Source organism: Phalaenopsis equestris, unplaced genomic scaffold (assembly GCF_001263595.1).
Source record: "Phalaenopsis equestris unplaced genomic scaffold, ASM126359v1 Scaffold000088, whole genome shotgun sequence".
NCBI classification, from domain to species: domain Eukaryota; kingdom Viridiplantae; phylum Streptophyta; class Magnoliopsida; order Asparagales; family Orchidaceae; genus Phalaenopsis; species Phalaenopsis equestris.
In genome coordinates, this window is record NW_018164530.1 from 299,354 (window position 1) to 315,632 (window position 16,279).

Consider the following 16,279-nt stretch of genomic DNA (forward strand, 5'->3'; position numbering starts at 1 on the left):
CTAAAGAGTGTGTTCCTCCCATCAGAGTAATACCAAAGAGAAGCTGGTTCGAGAAATGCTAGAGGTTGGGATTATTAGGCCTAATGTGAGTGTTTATTCCAGTCTCATCCTGTTGGTAAAGAAAAAAGATGGTAGTTGAAGGTTCTACATAGACTACTGGCCTTTCAAAAAGGAAACGGTGTAAGACATGCCTATTTGTGTGATTGATGAGTTACTAAATGAGCTTTATGGGGCAATCATTTTCTCAAAAATTGATCTTAAAGTCAGGGTATGACCAGATAAGGATGAATCTAGCAAATGTGCATAAGACAGCATTCAGGACACATGAAGGACAATATGAGTTTGTAGTAATGTTGTTTGGTCTCACCAACGCTCCGGCGACATTTCAATTCAGTATGTGACAGAGCATCTCAATAACTTCAACACCGTGACGGGTTAGTTGTGTTCTGTCGGGATCAAGTTTGATGATGAGGTCAAAGCACCGGTGATATTATCTTCATTGTCGGAAAGTTGTGATTGTTTGGTAACGACGATGAATAATTCTTCAGGAACTTTGAAGTTGAACTTCAATGATATCGTGGGTCGATGTTGAATGAAGAAATTCGCAGAAAAGCAACAAATCGTGAATCTTCAGGTTTTGCGTTGAATGTTGATAACAAAGGAAGTAATCTTGGCAGGAATGCAGGTTGAGGCAGATCCAAGTCCAAGAAAGAAAAGCCCAAGTCAAGCAGCGGAGAATGTTGGAACTGCAATAAGAATGGGCATTTCAAGAAGGACTGCAAAGCTCAAAGAAATGTCGGTAGTGGAGGACAAGAAAGTAGTTACTCTACTAACATCTCCATTGGTGAAATCCAAAGTGACTCACTGATATTATCCTTAGTCAGTAATGAATCCTGGATAGTGGATTCAAGTGCATCTTTCATGTTTGCCCCAATAAAGAGGTATTTAAAAACTACACTCATAATGATCTAGGAAAATTTTATTTGGGAGATAACAAGGTATGCAGTATAGTTAGAAAATGTGAAGTTGATATCAAGTTGCGGAATGGAATTGTCTGGAAGCTTATTGTAGTCAGACATGTTCCTAGTTTGAAGAGAAATCTTATCTCTGTGATTCAGCTGGCAAAGTCAAGACTCGTGACTACTTTCATAGGTGATTCGTGGAAGGTGAGCAGGGGACAATAGTGATGACTCGGGGCAATATTGAAGCCACTATTTATCTGATCAATGAAATAGCTGGTTTCATTGATGTTGTTCGAACCAAGGTGGATGCAAGTTTGTGGAACCGTAGTCTTGGTCATATGAGCGAGAAAGATATGAAGTCTCTACTTCAAAAAATACGTTTCAGGGTCTGAAATCAGTTGATATGGATTTCTGTGAAAATTGTATTTATGACAAGCAGAATAAAGTTTCTTTCTTCAAGAGTGAGTTAGTGATGAAATCAAAGAGACTGGAGTTAGTGCATATTGTTGTATGGGATCCTACTCCAGTTCAGTCTATTGGAGGTTCCCACTATTTTGTCTCGTTCATTTATGATCACACAAGAAATGTAAGGATTTATTTCTTAAAGCAGAAATTCGATATATTTGAAATCTTTAAGTGGAAGGCTATGGTAGAAAATGAGACAGGCTTGAAGCTAAAGTGTCTCAGATCAAATAATGGGGTTAATAACGTGATCAGAAATTCTAGAATTTTTGTGATATAGAGGAGGTTGGGCATGAGTTCACAATCTCACGGACATCGCGAAAGAATAGTATAGCAGAGCGCATGAACAGAAAAATCACAGAGCATACTAAGAGCATGAGGTTGCATGCAAGCTTGCTAATACAGTTTTGGGCTGGGGCAAAAAAAAATGCAGTTTACCTGATCAACCGTAGTCCATCAGCACCTTTGGAGTAAGGCTTACCTGAGAAGTCTGGAGTGACAAAAATATATGTCGATCTTATTTAAGAGTATTTGGGTGTCTGCATATGTGCATGTTGATGCAAGGTCCAGGAGTAAGCTTAACTCTAAATCTGTCGAATGCACTTTCATTGGATCTGGCTCAAATGAGTTTGGAAATAATTTATGGAATCATCAGAATCAAAAATTTATCAGAAGCAGGGACGTCACTTTTAACGAAATGGAGATGTACAAGTACAGGGTCAGAACTTAGGATATACTTTTAAAGAATCAGATATGTGAAGATAGATGATAATAAATGATCAGGAAGATGAAGAAAGAACAAGTGCTCAACCTCAACCAGAAGGAGCACTGGGCACTGGAAGTTTCTCAGTCGCCTGCTACAGAAGTCAGAATATCCAACATAGTTGCACGACCAGTACACAGGTGTTCTCCTTTACACTATTTATTGTTAACTGATAGTGGTAAACCATAATACTTTGAAGATGTCACTCAAGTTGAAGATTCAAGGGAGTAGAAGCTTACCATGGATGAAGAAATGCAATCTTTGGAGTTAAATCAGACTTGGGATTTGACGGTACTACCAAATGACAAAAAAATATTGCACAAACAAATGGGTCTACATATTAAAAGAGGAGTCAGATGGTAGCAAGCGCTACAAGGAAGCAATTGTTGTGAAGGGTTTACAGCTGAATGAAAGAGAGGATTACACGGAGAAGTTCTCCCGAGTGGTGAAGATGACGATTGTCAAGATTGTGCTGAGTCTGGTAGCAGAAAAATATCTACATCTGAAATAGATGCATGTAAAAACAGCTTTCTTACATGGAGGTCTAGATGAGGAGTTATACATGATGCAACCACAAGGTTGTGAGGTTTCAGACAAAGAAGATTTGGTCGGCAGATTGAAGAAGAGCCTCTATGGCTTGAAGTAGGCCACGAGACAGTGGTACGGGAGGTTTGACAGGTTCATGTCAGACAATGAGTACATGAAATGTCAGACAGACCACAATTGTTTCATCAAACACTTTAGTAATTATTATATTTTGTTTATTTTGTATGTGGATGACATGTTGATTGCAGAGACAGATATGAAGAAAATCAAAGTCTTGAAGAAACAGTTATCAAGTGAGTTCGAGATGAAGGATTTAGGTCCAACCAGAAAAATCTTAGGGATGAGAATTAGAAGGGACAATAATGCAGAAACACTAAAGTTATATCAGGTTAAGTATGTTAAGAAGATCTTGCAGATGTTCAAAATGAGTGAGGTGAAACCAGTTAGCACTCCCTTAAGTAGTCACTTCAAACTATCTAAGAAGCTACCACCTAACTCTGAAGCAGAGCGAGCACAAATGGAGAGAAATTTGTATGCTTCAGCAATTGGAAGTTTGATGTATGCGATGATTTATATCAGACCAAATATTGCATATGCAGTGGAGGTGGTCAGTGGGTACATGGGCAATCCAAGCATACATCATTGGGAGGCGGTAAAGTGGCTTCTAAGGTATTTGAGGGGTACATGGCGCTTTGCTATGGAAGTGCGGGGATCAGTCTACAAGGTTTTGTAGATTCAGAAACGGTAGGAGATGTGGACAATAGGAGAAGTACAACGAGATATATGTTCATATTAGGGAACACAGCGATGAGTTGGGTTTCCAGGTTAGAGAAGATTGTTGTAATTTCAACTACGGAGACCGAATATGTTGTTATCATCTATGCTAGCAATGAGATGATTTGGCTACAAAGTTTCATGGCAAAATTGGACAATGAGAGGGGAACAGGGCACTTTGCTATAGAGGTGCAGGGATCAGCCTACAGGGATTTATAGATCAGAACTAACAGGAGATGTAGACAATAAGATAAGTACAATGGGATATATCTTCATATTGGGGAACACAGCGGTGAGTTGAGTTTCCAGGTTGCAAAAGAATGTTGCACTTTCAACTACAGAAGCTAAATATGTTGTTATCACTAATGCTAGCAATAAGATGATTTGGCTACAAAATTTCATGGCAGAATTGGGAGAGAAAAAGAGAATTAGAAAGCTTTACAATGACAGTATGAGTGTGATTCATCTGGCTAAGAACGTTTTTTTTTCAGGTCAAAATGGAACACATCCAACTAAGTTAATAAGATGATTTGGCTACAAAATTTCATGGCAGAATTGGGAGAGAAAAATAGAATTAGAAAGCTTTACAATGACAGTATGAGTGTGATTCATCTGGCTAAGAACGTTTTTTTTTTTCAGGCCAAAATGGAGCACATCCAGCTGAGTTATCACTTCATTCAATTTCTTCTGAAATGTGAGGAGTTATTTCTGGAAAAGATATATATAGCTGAGAATCTTGCAGATATGTTGACAAAGGTGGTGACTGTTGAGAAACTAAAGCTATGTTTGGCTTCAGTTTGGTTTCATGAAGGTTGAGACTGGAGGTGAGCCACGCCACGGTACGTGACCACAGCACGTGACTATGAAGGTGATTCAGATGGAGGTGCAGGTATAGAAGACTGGTGCTCAATACAAACAGTCTCCAAGTGAGAGATTGTTATGAGTGGAGACTAATTTGGTGAGCAGCGGACAAAGCGCCTAGCGCCTATACACCGTGTTGTGGACGATAAAGCGCTCACTTGGGTGTTGCTCGAGCAGAGAAGTCGGCGCATATGCGTCGGCTATGGGCACATATGTCAGAAGACATAGGCCAGAATGAGCAATAAACTTTCACCACGATACTATGGACCATATGAGGTGATGACAAGAATCAGAGAAGTGGTTTATCGTTTGAGGTTACCACCATCATCCGCACTACACCAGGTCTTCCATGTGTCCAGCTGAGACGTGCAATTGGAGATCATAAACCCTGACCTACACTATCATCGATGCTGACAAAAAAATTGTAGGTGATTTTGGAGCCATTATAGAACGAGGGAGCGCAGCGAGAAGTAGAGGGAGCAAAGAAGGCACTTGTCAAATAGAAGGGCTACCAAGCTATGAAGCAACATGAGAGCCTTACGAGATGATCCGCGAGCAATTTCCATCCTTCCACTTTGAGGACGAGTCTTTTTGGAAGAGGAGTAATGTTATGCATATATAGAAACCGGTCCTCCCTAGACCAGCTAAAGGCAATGTAATCGGCCCACAGATGGGCTAATCTTGGCGAGAAGGAGCAGGACGAACGGGGGGAGCCGCATAAGAAGAAAAGAGAAAAGTGGGGTCCACTAGGGCCATAATCACCTATGCAACGATGAGAAATTAAGGGAGTTTAGAGAGAAAATAGGAAGAAAAGTTTTTAAAATGTCGGGAGGGGATTTCGTTAGAGAGTTTGCTTTCTTTATGCATGTTTTCTGCGTGGTTGCTGCTTTCTTTTCTTTTTCGGAGTTCCTAGCAACGTCTCAGGTGTTGAGAGTCAATCTACCTCTCGAAAGTAGATCAACCATGTACTTTGCTTGTATTCCTTTGATTGTTGTAAAAGCAGCCTTTGTTTGTTTTTATTTCACCTATTTGTTGTCGTTTCGTATAGTTTGTTCGCTGATTTTGGTGTCGAGGCGTATCAGATAGCCATATTGATAATAAATCCCAACCAAAAAGGATATTATCGTCAAAATGTTTAAAATCGTGCTATAAATATTTCATGCTAAAAAACCCAATAAAATATAAAAAAATTAATAAATTTGTAAAATTAAAAAATAGTTGAATAAAACCTGCTACTTAAAGCAAATAACAACACTTCATCCACCCTCTATAATAAGTAATAATTTAGTAAGGGTGATAAATTTAATATTAAACCCAGCTAATAAAAAATCAATATCATGCCAAACATAACTCTATAATCACTCTCAACTATCTCACATAACAAAGATGTGACTCGTGTCTTCTGATTTTATGATTTTACTGCAAAAGCATGCCATAAAAATACTAGTTATAGTTGAAACTCTCTGATCAAGTGGTCCTGTACAAAATAGCATCATTAAATTACAATCTTTGTCAAAGTCCAAAAGTTATCCAATGGGTTAATGACTTAAAAACAACAACAACAACAAGCATTTATCCCACTAAATTGGGTCGGCTACATGAATCTTTTTCTCCATTGAGTCCTATTGAGTGTCATATTTTCATTTAATTCTAATAAATTAAGATCATTTTTTATACAATATGCTCAAGTCTTTCTAGGTCTACCCATGATTCTCTTAACGTAAGCCAAATCTAAAACATACACTCTGCCAACCGGATCATCAGATGGTCAACATTTAACGTGACCAAACAATCTAAGACGACTCTCTCTAATTTTGTCAACCGCTGGAGCTATACCAACCCTATCACGAATATATTCATATCGCAATTTTTCTCTAAGTGTAAAGTCACTCATCCACCTAAGCATTATCATCTCGGCAACACTTATCTTAGCTTTATGTTTTTTTTAAAGGTCAATATTTTGTTCCATAGAGCATTGCAGATCTCACCACCATCTTATAAAATTTTCCTTTCAGTCTGAGCGGTACTTTTCTATCACACAATAGGCCCGAAGCATTCCTCCACTTCAACCAACCAACTTGAATTCTAAAAACACCACCATCTATATCACCCTCACTCTGAACAATAGACCCGAAATATCTAAAGCGCTCACATCTTTTAATGATTCGATCACCCATAGTTACAACACTGTCACTAGAGCTAATACTACGAAAATTACATTTCATGTATTCAGCTTTAGTTCTACTCAAACGAAGACCTTTAGCCTCCAATGTAGAACTCCATAATTCAATTTTTTCCTAAGCTCGTCATCAGCGAAAAGCTTACACTAAGGTACATCTTCCTGTAAATGTTCAGTAAGAGCATCTACAACTAAAGCAAAAAGATTTGGGCTTAAAGCCGAACCTTGATGTAATTCAACTAAAATAAGAAAATATTGATCAAACCTCTTTCTGTTCGAACACAAGAAACAACTCTAGTATACATATCTTTAATTAATTGAATATAAGTCATATCAACGCCTTATCAACGCCTTTCTTCTCTTTCTTCTCTAGAACTCTCCAAAGGATATCTACAATAAAAATCAAATGTAGATTCTTCTTATTCTCTCTGTACTTCTCCATCAAACTTCTCAATAAATGTATAGCTTCCATACTAGACCTGCCCGACATAAATCCAAATATCCAAATTGATTATGAGAAATATTTATAATGCGTCTTAACCTATATTTGATTACCTTCTCCCATAATTTTAAAGTATGACACATCAACTTAATTCCTCTATAATTTCCACACTCTAGTGCATCCTCTTTATTCTTAAAAATGGGGACAAAAATACTCTTCCCCCACTCTTCAAGCATCTTTTTTTGTTTTTAAAATAATATTAAAGAGTTTAGTAAGCTAAAAAACTACCAAATCTCTGAAATATTTCCGCACTTCAATTAAGATATCATCAAGCCCTACAGATTTTGCACCCTTGATTTTTTTAAAGCCTCTTCAACTTCTTTTTTACCTAATGTGAAGTTCATCAAAATAACTTGTCCACCAATATTAAATATATTGTTCTAAGAAAGGCGATTTTTTTATTTTCATCTTTCATACACATTACTTGAGTTAAATATTTACTTTTCTTTTATCTTTGTATATATCACATATATTTTTCAATCTCTTTAGCATATAATTTATTATAAAAATTATTAAAAGCAGAATTTTTAGCGTCACAGATTATTCTCTTAGATTCCCTGCAGACCACTTTATATTTTTCCCAGCTCTCTAAGCTTTTACATTTAAATTAATTTTTATAACATAATTTCTTATATTTTTCTTTTGTTGCGCATTATTATTTCACCACCAACTATTTTTATTTGTAGAAACATTTCTTTTTTATTCTTCAAGTTCATCTTTTGTCACTTATTTAACAGTTTTTTATAACATTATTCCATAGAATTTGCTTCTTAGTGGATATCTCAAGTCTTGAAATCTTAAAATTTACTCATAAAAAATAATTTGATTTGTGTTTTTTACGTACCCCCATCTAATTATATGATAATGATTCTTAGTATTATTTGTATTACAATTCTTTATCTTAAAATTCACAATTAATAATTGATGTTATGTACATAAATTCTCACTTGGAATGACCTTACAAACTTTACATTCTCAAATATCTTTTTTTCTCATAAAAAATAATCAATTAGTAATAATATGCTCACTTCTTTTCTTGAATAAAGTATTAGCAATAGCAAAATTAAATGCTAAAGCAAAATCTAATATGGCTCTACCTTCTTCATTAATCACTCCAAAATTGTAGCCACCATGAATATTTCTAAAACCTTATATCACTCTACCGACAAGTCCATTTAAATCTCCTCCAATAAATTTTTTTCTTCAAGAGGTATCATTTGTATTAATTCTTCTAAATCATTCTTTAGAACTTGTATTTAAACCAACTTGAAGAGCATAACTACTTATAATATTAAAATTCTAAGTATCAACAACAATATTAAGAGTTATAATTCTATCTCCAATTCTATTAATTTTTATGACATTATTATTTAAACTCTTATCTATAATTACATATACACCATTTCTATGATGACTCATACCTGAATACCAAAGTTTAAAACCTAAGTTGTCAATTTTCTTAGTTTTTTCTCCAACCCATTTAGTTTCTTGAATAAAAAAGATAATAATCTATCTATAAACCATAATATCAACTAATTTTATTAAGTTACATGTGAGAGTACATATATTATAATATCTTATCATAATATTAGTTTCATTGACTAACTTCTTTACCCGCATCCTTCCGTAATGTGGAAACCCTTGCCTATTTGACATTACGCCCGGGCACTGGTGAAGCAGCCCTTCCACACTTGTCACTGTACTCGAGGCATACGGTGTGTCACTTCCAGGGGACGCCCGAGCATTTAAATAATGATCAAAATGATTCATGTCATGATTTTTCAACAAATTTTACATTGGTTGTTGACTACCTAATACAACCCTCCACTTTTCACATCTGGGATCTGGGACCTGGCAATTACAGTGTTCCAAGTATACTTATAAAACACAAAGCTCAAACATTTGCCTCAGTCTACAAGATCTCCTTAGACTAGCTTAACTCATGGTTATTGATAAAGAACTATTAATTAAATTGGGTTGACTTTCTATTTTAATAGGGTAGACAGTGTCCGCAACAAATATGGAAGACAAAATCATAGGATTTTAGATGGTTGGTCATCATTCCCCCACATTCTGCTCTAAGTTGAAGATAATTTTTTTTTATCTAAAATCAACATTGTTGTCGCTATGTACTCAACATTGAGGATTTTAGATGGTTGGTCATCATTAAAATTTTAGTGATACTTAAATCTTATAATATTTTATGATACATGATAAAATAACCAGATCTAATATATTAAATGTCATATTTTTACCTTGACGCAAGTTAAAATATATGAATTGATATAGGTGCATAATAATGTTAATTGTTTTAAAAGACTTGTGGTGATGTCAAAAAGAAAAAGTAATAATAAATCATGTTATGTGAGAAAGGCATGTGATAATGATGACCTATGTAGGAGAGGCAAATGACCTAATGAAGTAAGCCTTAAGATCTTTCTCTTCTAAACATTGTTACATTATGGACCAACATTGAAGTGAAGGGTCGTTGTTAAATGAATAGGCAATGGGCTAGGTGATGATCTAGTGTTATGAATGCACCAAAATCTATGGACGCCGTATGACACTTCTATGCCTATAGAAATATATTAAAAAGGTGAAAAATAGAAGCAAGTAATTTTATATCAACAGTTGACTGCTATAGTCATTAAATGTTTGTCATTCAAATTATGCATTTTATTTTGCGAATGGATATTTTTCTTCTTGTAATTATAATTTACTCAAGTGATCATAAAAGTTGCTCTTGCTTTAAATTTTATGCACTAGAACAGTCATGTGTATGATTAATAATACTTATGCTTTTAAATTTTGAAACTAGTATTATAATTACTTCTATCATTGAGCTTTTAATGCATTGAATGTTATTTTGACTATTTTTTTGGTATGAAAGGTGAACAAATAGAGCCATGATCGTGTGATCCGAATAATGTCCTGTATTAGAGTTTGATATATGTTTTTAACTGTGTGATAAAAGAAATATAATCATTATGTAAATTAAAGATGTGAGACGCATATTTCTATAAATTTTTAAAAACTTTTGATACACATAAAGCTCTATGGTCTATCTTGATACTTTAAATTATAGCTGCTTCCGTATTAATGACTGCGATAAATCCACTTAGTTGATTGTGAAAGTGTAGTTATAATTTGTGGCAATCTAAGCATACTAATTTTTTACTAACTCAATCTTGATTAATAAAGCCAGCATGGGTGTTAGCAGAAAATTTGTCTGATTGGATTATTCACCTCTAATAAAAATGGGGCCTGACATTTGTGAAGATGGAGTTTTTCAAAAATATAAAGGTCTATCATTCATTGAAACATGCTTATTTCTTAGACCAAACTGCATATCTTAGGAGCTACTAGCTTCTGATTAACATTCTTCAATCTATTTGATTGGTTTATGATTATGGACGAGCACCCTGCTCCAGCATTTGCTGTTATTATACTTTCAGTCTACTACCGAGTCCATGTATAACCAATATAATTATGGATGATAGCATGATTGCTTTCATGTTAAATCATTGATATGAATTATAAACTGCAACAACCTGGTTTTCAAAGGAGCTTCTTCCTTCTAAAGATAACGAGTTGATGTCCTCTAAAATAGCATTGGAACAACAGTTACAGTCTTCCGCATACTAACATTTTTAATTACGATAAGATGAACAGAACGCAATGTTTGAGAGATACTATTATTTTGACGATTTTATAACACAGAACCAACAGCCTCAAAAAGCTCGAGCAGAAGACCAACGAGGAAGAGTATAGTTTGAGCAATGTCATTCTTCCAGTAATATAACGAGCAATAAAATTTAGAATCAAGTACAAACAACGTGGGTTGTTCAAATTTCCAATATCAACCGTGGATCAACTAAATTCAACGCAGGTTGTTTTAAAATCAAACCAAGAAAATCTTAGTGGAAGTCAAAGCAAGACCTTTGAGCAATGTGTAATGATACCTCATACAATGGCCGGTCTCTCTGCGCGGTGCCGTCTTCAACACGCTCACCTCGAATCTTTCTGCTTTCATCCAACTATAAGCGAGAGAGAGAAATGTGGGTGTAAGAGAATAGATTCGCGAAATGCATCGAACGAGCACATGGGTTAGGGTTACATATCAGAGTTTTACTATGAGACCTGCTCCTCAGAGACGAAGTTCACGAGCTTGATGGACTTCCTTTGGAGCTCTTCTTCCATGTCGCCCGCTATGTCGCTAATTATCAGGTCGTTGAGGCCATTAAATCATCGAAAAATCTTATATGATCAATTGGAATCTATGTTGGCCCCTTCATCAAATCACTATATAGTAAAAGGTAAGTAAAAATATTACATCAGTATTATGCACGTAGAGTGACGTGCGTAGCTAATGAAATCACACAACGACATCGCACAGAATAGAGAAAAAAGGGCACTGCAACACGGGGAATATTCTCACCGTATTCTTCATATATTATTGTGTGTTATTCATGTATTATTATGTTCTGTGAATATTTCTGATATTATAATAATAGAATAACACATCAATAACACATGAATAACACACAATAACAAATGAATAACATTGGGGGAATATTTCCCCGTGTTACCGCGCCTTTTTTTCTCTCTAAGGAATATTCTCTTGTGTTATTCTGACGTTATTGTGTGTTATTCATATGTTATTGTGTCCTGAGAATATTCTTGATGTTATAATAACACAATAACACATCGGTAATACATGAATAACACACAATAACACATGAATAACATGGGGGGATAAACACATGAATAACATGGGGGGAATATTCCCCGTGTTACCGCGCCGTTTTTTTTTTCCTGTCGTTTGGAGTGTCGTGGAGTGATTTCATTGGTTGTGCACGTTACGCTACTTGCGTAGTAATAATGTAATATTTTTTCCTCCTTTGAGGCTTGTAAGTATAGACCCTCTCTTTACTTGGGAGAGGGTGTGATGAAGGAGGAGAATGAGTCAAATTTCATATATCTTATGTATAGAAGATACGGTGATAACTTCTAGCCCTCATAGTCACCGATCGTCACTCACCGGCTACCATAAATCACCACCAACAACCCATCAACTCCCTTTCATTGTTAAACATGAACTTTGTAGAGTAAAGATGTCCCCATACAAAGTAATGATGCACATTGTAGAGTAACAATGTATCATGTGGAATAACAAAATACCCTACAGAGCAATACCACACAATGTGGTGTAATGACGTGTCTTGAATATGCTACAATAATATATTTTGAATACAATGTAAAGACGCACTTTGAATACAATGTAACAACATATCCCAAATATGGTGTAGTGATGCACCATGAATATGTTGCAACGGTGGACGTTGAATATAGTGTAGCAATTCACTCTGACTATGGTACAATGATACACCCTCAATATGGTGTAGTGACACACCCTGAATATGATGTAACGATGAAACCTAAATATAATGTAGTGACACACACTCAATATGGTGTAATAATGTACCATAAATACAGTCTAATGACACACCTTGAATACAATGTAACGACACATCTTGAATGTGATGTAACAACGCACCCTGAATATGTTGTAACAAAATACCCTTAATAAAGTGTGGCTACGCACCCTGAATATGGTGCAACGATGTATCATAAATATGGTGTGATGGAGGACCATAAATACAGTGTAACAATAAACTCAAAATATAGTATAATGATGCACCTTAAATACAATATAATAACACACTATGAATATAGTGTAACAATGTACCTACAATACATTGTAATAATATTCTGAATACTATGTAATGATGTACACTAAATATAGTGTGATGAAGTGCCATGAATATTGTGTGATAGTCTGCCTTAAATACGACATAATAACGTACTTGTGTGATGATCCACCTTGGATACAATGTAACAACACACCTTAAATTCGTGTAATAACGAACCATGAATATATTATAATGACTCATCCCGAATATTGTGTAAGAATATACCCTAAATATAATATAATAATGCACAAAAAATAGGTATTACAAAGTATGTTAAATACGAAGTTATGAAGAACACTGCATTGAAGATAAAACAATAACTCGTGATGAAAATTACCTACAATTATCATGTTAAATATACAATGACTTTCTTCGAACTCTTGAAGTCTCCACCTTACGTCGCTAACTAACAAGCGATGTCTCGGGTGAAATATTAAAATATTAAACCCGGGAAAAAAGGTCACGGTTACCAACCATTGTAGGCCCGACTACCATTATTGTGAGACCATATAATGTTATTGTTGATGCATGATGCATCTTATGTGGCCAACCACTGTCATTACTACCTTCCATTGCAACTTATGTTGTCAACTGACACTTTTGCAACGACTCACTACGGCCTATATGACTATTAATAATGTAGTTACTCACCACATTCTACATGGCTAACTATTGTATTACAATCTTCCACTATATCCTTCGTCGATAATTAACGATCTTATGGCAGCCCACTGCATTCTATTTGACCAGTTACAACTATATAACTTCCAACTACTGATGTAATATTTTTTCCTCCTTTGAGGCTTGTAAGTATAGACCCTCTCTTTACTTGGGAGAGGGTGTGATGAAGGAGGAGAATGAGTCAAATTTCATATATCTTATGTATAGAAGATACAGTGATAACTTCTAGCCCTCATAGTCACCGATCGTCACTCACCAGTTACCATAAATCGCCACCAACCACCCATCAACTCCCTTTCATTGTTGAACATGAACTTTGTAGAGTAAAGATGCCCCCATACAAAGTAATGATGCACATTGTAGAGTAATAATGTATCATGTGGAATAACAAAATAACCCTGCAGAGCAATAACACACAATGTGGTGTAATGATGCGTCTTGAATATGCTACAATAATATATTTTGAATACAATGTAAAGACGCACTTTGAATACAATGTAACAACATATCCCAAATATGGTGTAGTGATGCACCATGAATATGTTGCAACGGTGGACGTTGAATATAGTGTAGCAATTCACTCTGACTATGGTACAATGATACACCCTCAATATGGTGTAGTGACGCACCCTAAATGTGATGTAACGATGAAACCTAAATATAATGCAGTGACACACACTGAATATGGTGTAATAATGTACCCTAAATAGTCTAATGACACACCTTGAATACAATGTAACGACACATCTTGAATGTGATGTAACAACACACCCTGAATATGTTGTAACAAAATACCCTTAATAAAGTGTAGCTACGCACCCTGAATATGGTGTAACGATGTATCATAAATATGGTGTGATGGAGGACCATGAATACAGTGTAACAATAAACTCAAAATATAGTATAATGATGCACCTTAAATACAATATAATAGCACACTATGAATATAGTGTAACAATGTACCTACAATACATTGTAACAATATTCTGAATACTATGTAATGATGTACACTTAATATAGTGTGATGAAGTGCCATGAATATTGTGTGATAGTGTGCCTTAAATACGACATAATAACGTACCTGTGTGATGATCCACCTTGGATACAATGTAACAACACACCTTAAATTCCGTGTAATAACGAAACATGAATATATTGTAATGACTCATCCCGAATATTGTGTAAGAATATACCCTAAATATAATATAATAATGCACAAAAAATAGGTATTACAAAGTATCTCAAATACGGAATAATGAAGAACACTGCATTGAAGATAACTCATGATGAAAATTACCTACAATTATCATGCTAAATATACAATGATTTTCTTCGAACTCTTGAAGTCTCCACTTTACGTCGCTAACTAACAAGCGATGTCTCGGGTGAAATATTAAACCCGGGAAAAAAGGTCACGGTTACCAACCATTGTAGGCCCGACTACCATTATTGTGAGACCATATAATGTTATTGTTGATGCATGATGCATCTTATGTGGCCAACCACTGTCATTACTACCTTCCATTGCAACTTATGTTGTCAACTGACACTTGTGCAACAACTCAGTACGACCTATATGACTGTTAATAACGTAGTTACTCACCGCATTCTACATGGCTAACAATTGTATTACAACCTTCCACTATATCCTTCGTCGATAATAACGATCTTATGACAGCCCACTGCAACCTATTTGACCAGTTACAACTATAGCTTCCAACTACAACATATTTGGCTAATTGTTGTCATGACAACATTCTAATTAGGGATGTAAAAAATTTGGCCTAATGCGCCAAATCAACTTTAACTTGACTCAAAAATCTTGATTTTGGTTAACCCGAATAACTTTTTGGCCAAGATTATTTACAGGCTTCATTTGCAGGTTAGGTTCGGGCCGACTCTCCAACCAAAAACTGACCCTCAAACCTAAAATTTACTTGAATTTGACCGACCTATTCAAAATTGTCCGAAGTTACTCAAAATTGACATGATTTTGACTCATTTTTTACCTAAAAATAATTGTTATCCTTACATTAACAATGTTAACATGTCAGGTTCGAGTTATCTGTGTATAGGTTAAGTTGGGTTTAGGTTGAGATTTTCAACCCGTATAATATTCAGGTCTTGTTCAAGTTTGGCTTGAACTTATTTTGGATCGTGTCTGTTTTGGGTTGAACAAAAACCAGGTTTGCGTACCTGAATTGACACACCTACTTATAGTGCAACATTTTTCTACCAATTAACGCTCTCACAATGACCCATCACAACCTATGTGACCAATTGTTGTTGCGACTACCCACTACAACTTACATGACTAATTACTATTATTTCAGCCTTCCACTATGACTAATGTGATCAATTGATGCTCTTGCAGTGTCCCACCATAACCTATGTAGCTAGTTACTATTGTAGCTTCACACTCTAGCCTACACAACTAATTGTTATGATGACAACATTTCAATATAGCCTCTACACCCAACTGACACTTTGTCGGCACTATTTTTGGTGTGGGGTTTGCCCGTAAGAAGCTGTCGGTCATCGGAATTGAAATCCCGTTGCCCGCTTCGGAAGGACGTTTTAAAAAATTTAGTTTTGAAAAAGATGAAGTCAAACTGATCCCATAATTTTCATAGTTTAGATGAAAGAGCGCTTTATCTCAAATCATGTATCTATCCCGAAGGATGAACGCAAGAATTGAGAGTGAGGCTCGATCAAATAAACTAAAGAAAGTTATGACATCCGTTTGGTCTGCGAAACCAATGTATTGGCCGACAAGTTCCCCTATTTAATATAAGG

The 16,279-nt window shown here is 35.5% G+C and overlaps 1 protein-coding gene across 2 annotated transcripts in view; it reads right to left on the bottom strand.

The window, feature by feature from the left end:
* The window catches only part of LOC110019950 (protein FAM192A), a 63,002-nt gene extending 51,678 nt beyond the window's left edge, over positions 1 to 11,324 (bottom strand). For both annotated transcript variants that reach the window (XM_020717853.1, XM_020717852.1), the window contains exons 1-2: positions 11,190 to 11,324; positions 11,012 to 11,086 (exon numbers count right to left, since the gene is read on the bottom strand). In XM_020717853.1, the coding sequence (XP_020573512.1) occupies positions 11,012 to 11,086; positions 11,190 to 11,249 (135 nt within the window). In that variant the 5' untranslated portion in view covers positions 11,250 to 11,324. The remainder of the gene's footprint in view (positions 1 to 11,011; positions 11,087 to 11,189) is intronic.
* Between the last annotated feature and the right edge of the window lie 4,955 nt (positions 11,325 to 16,279).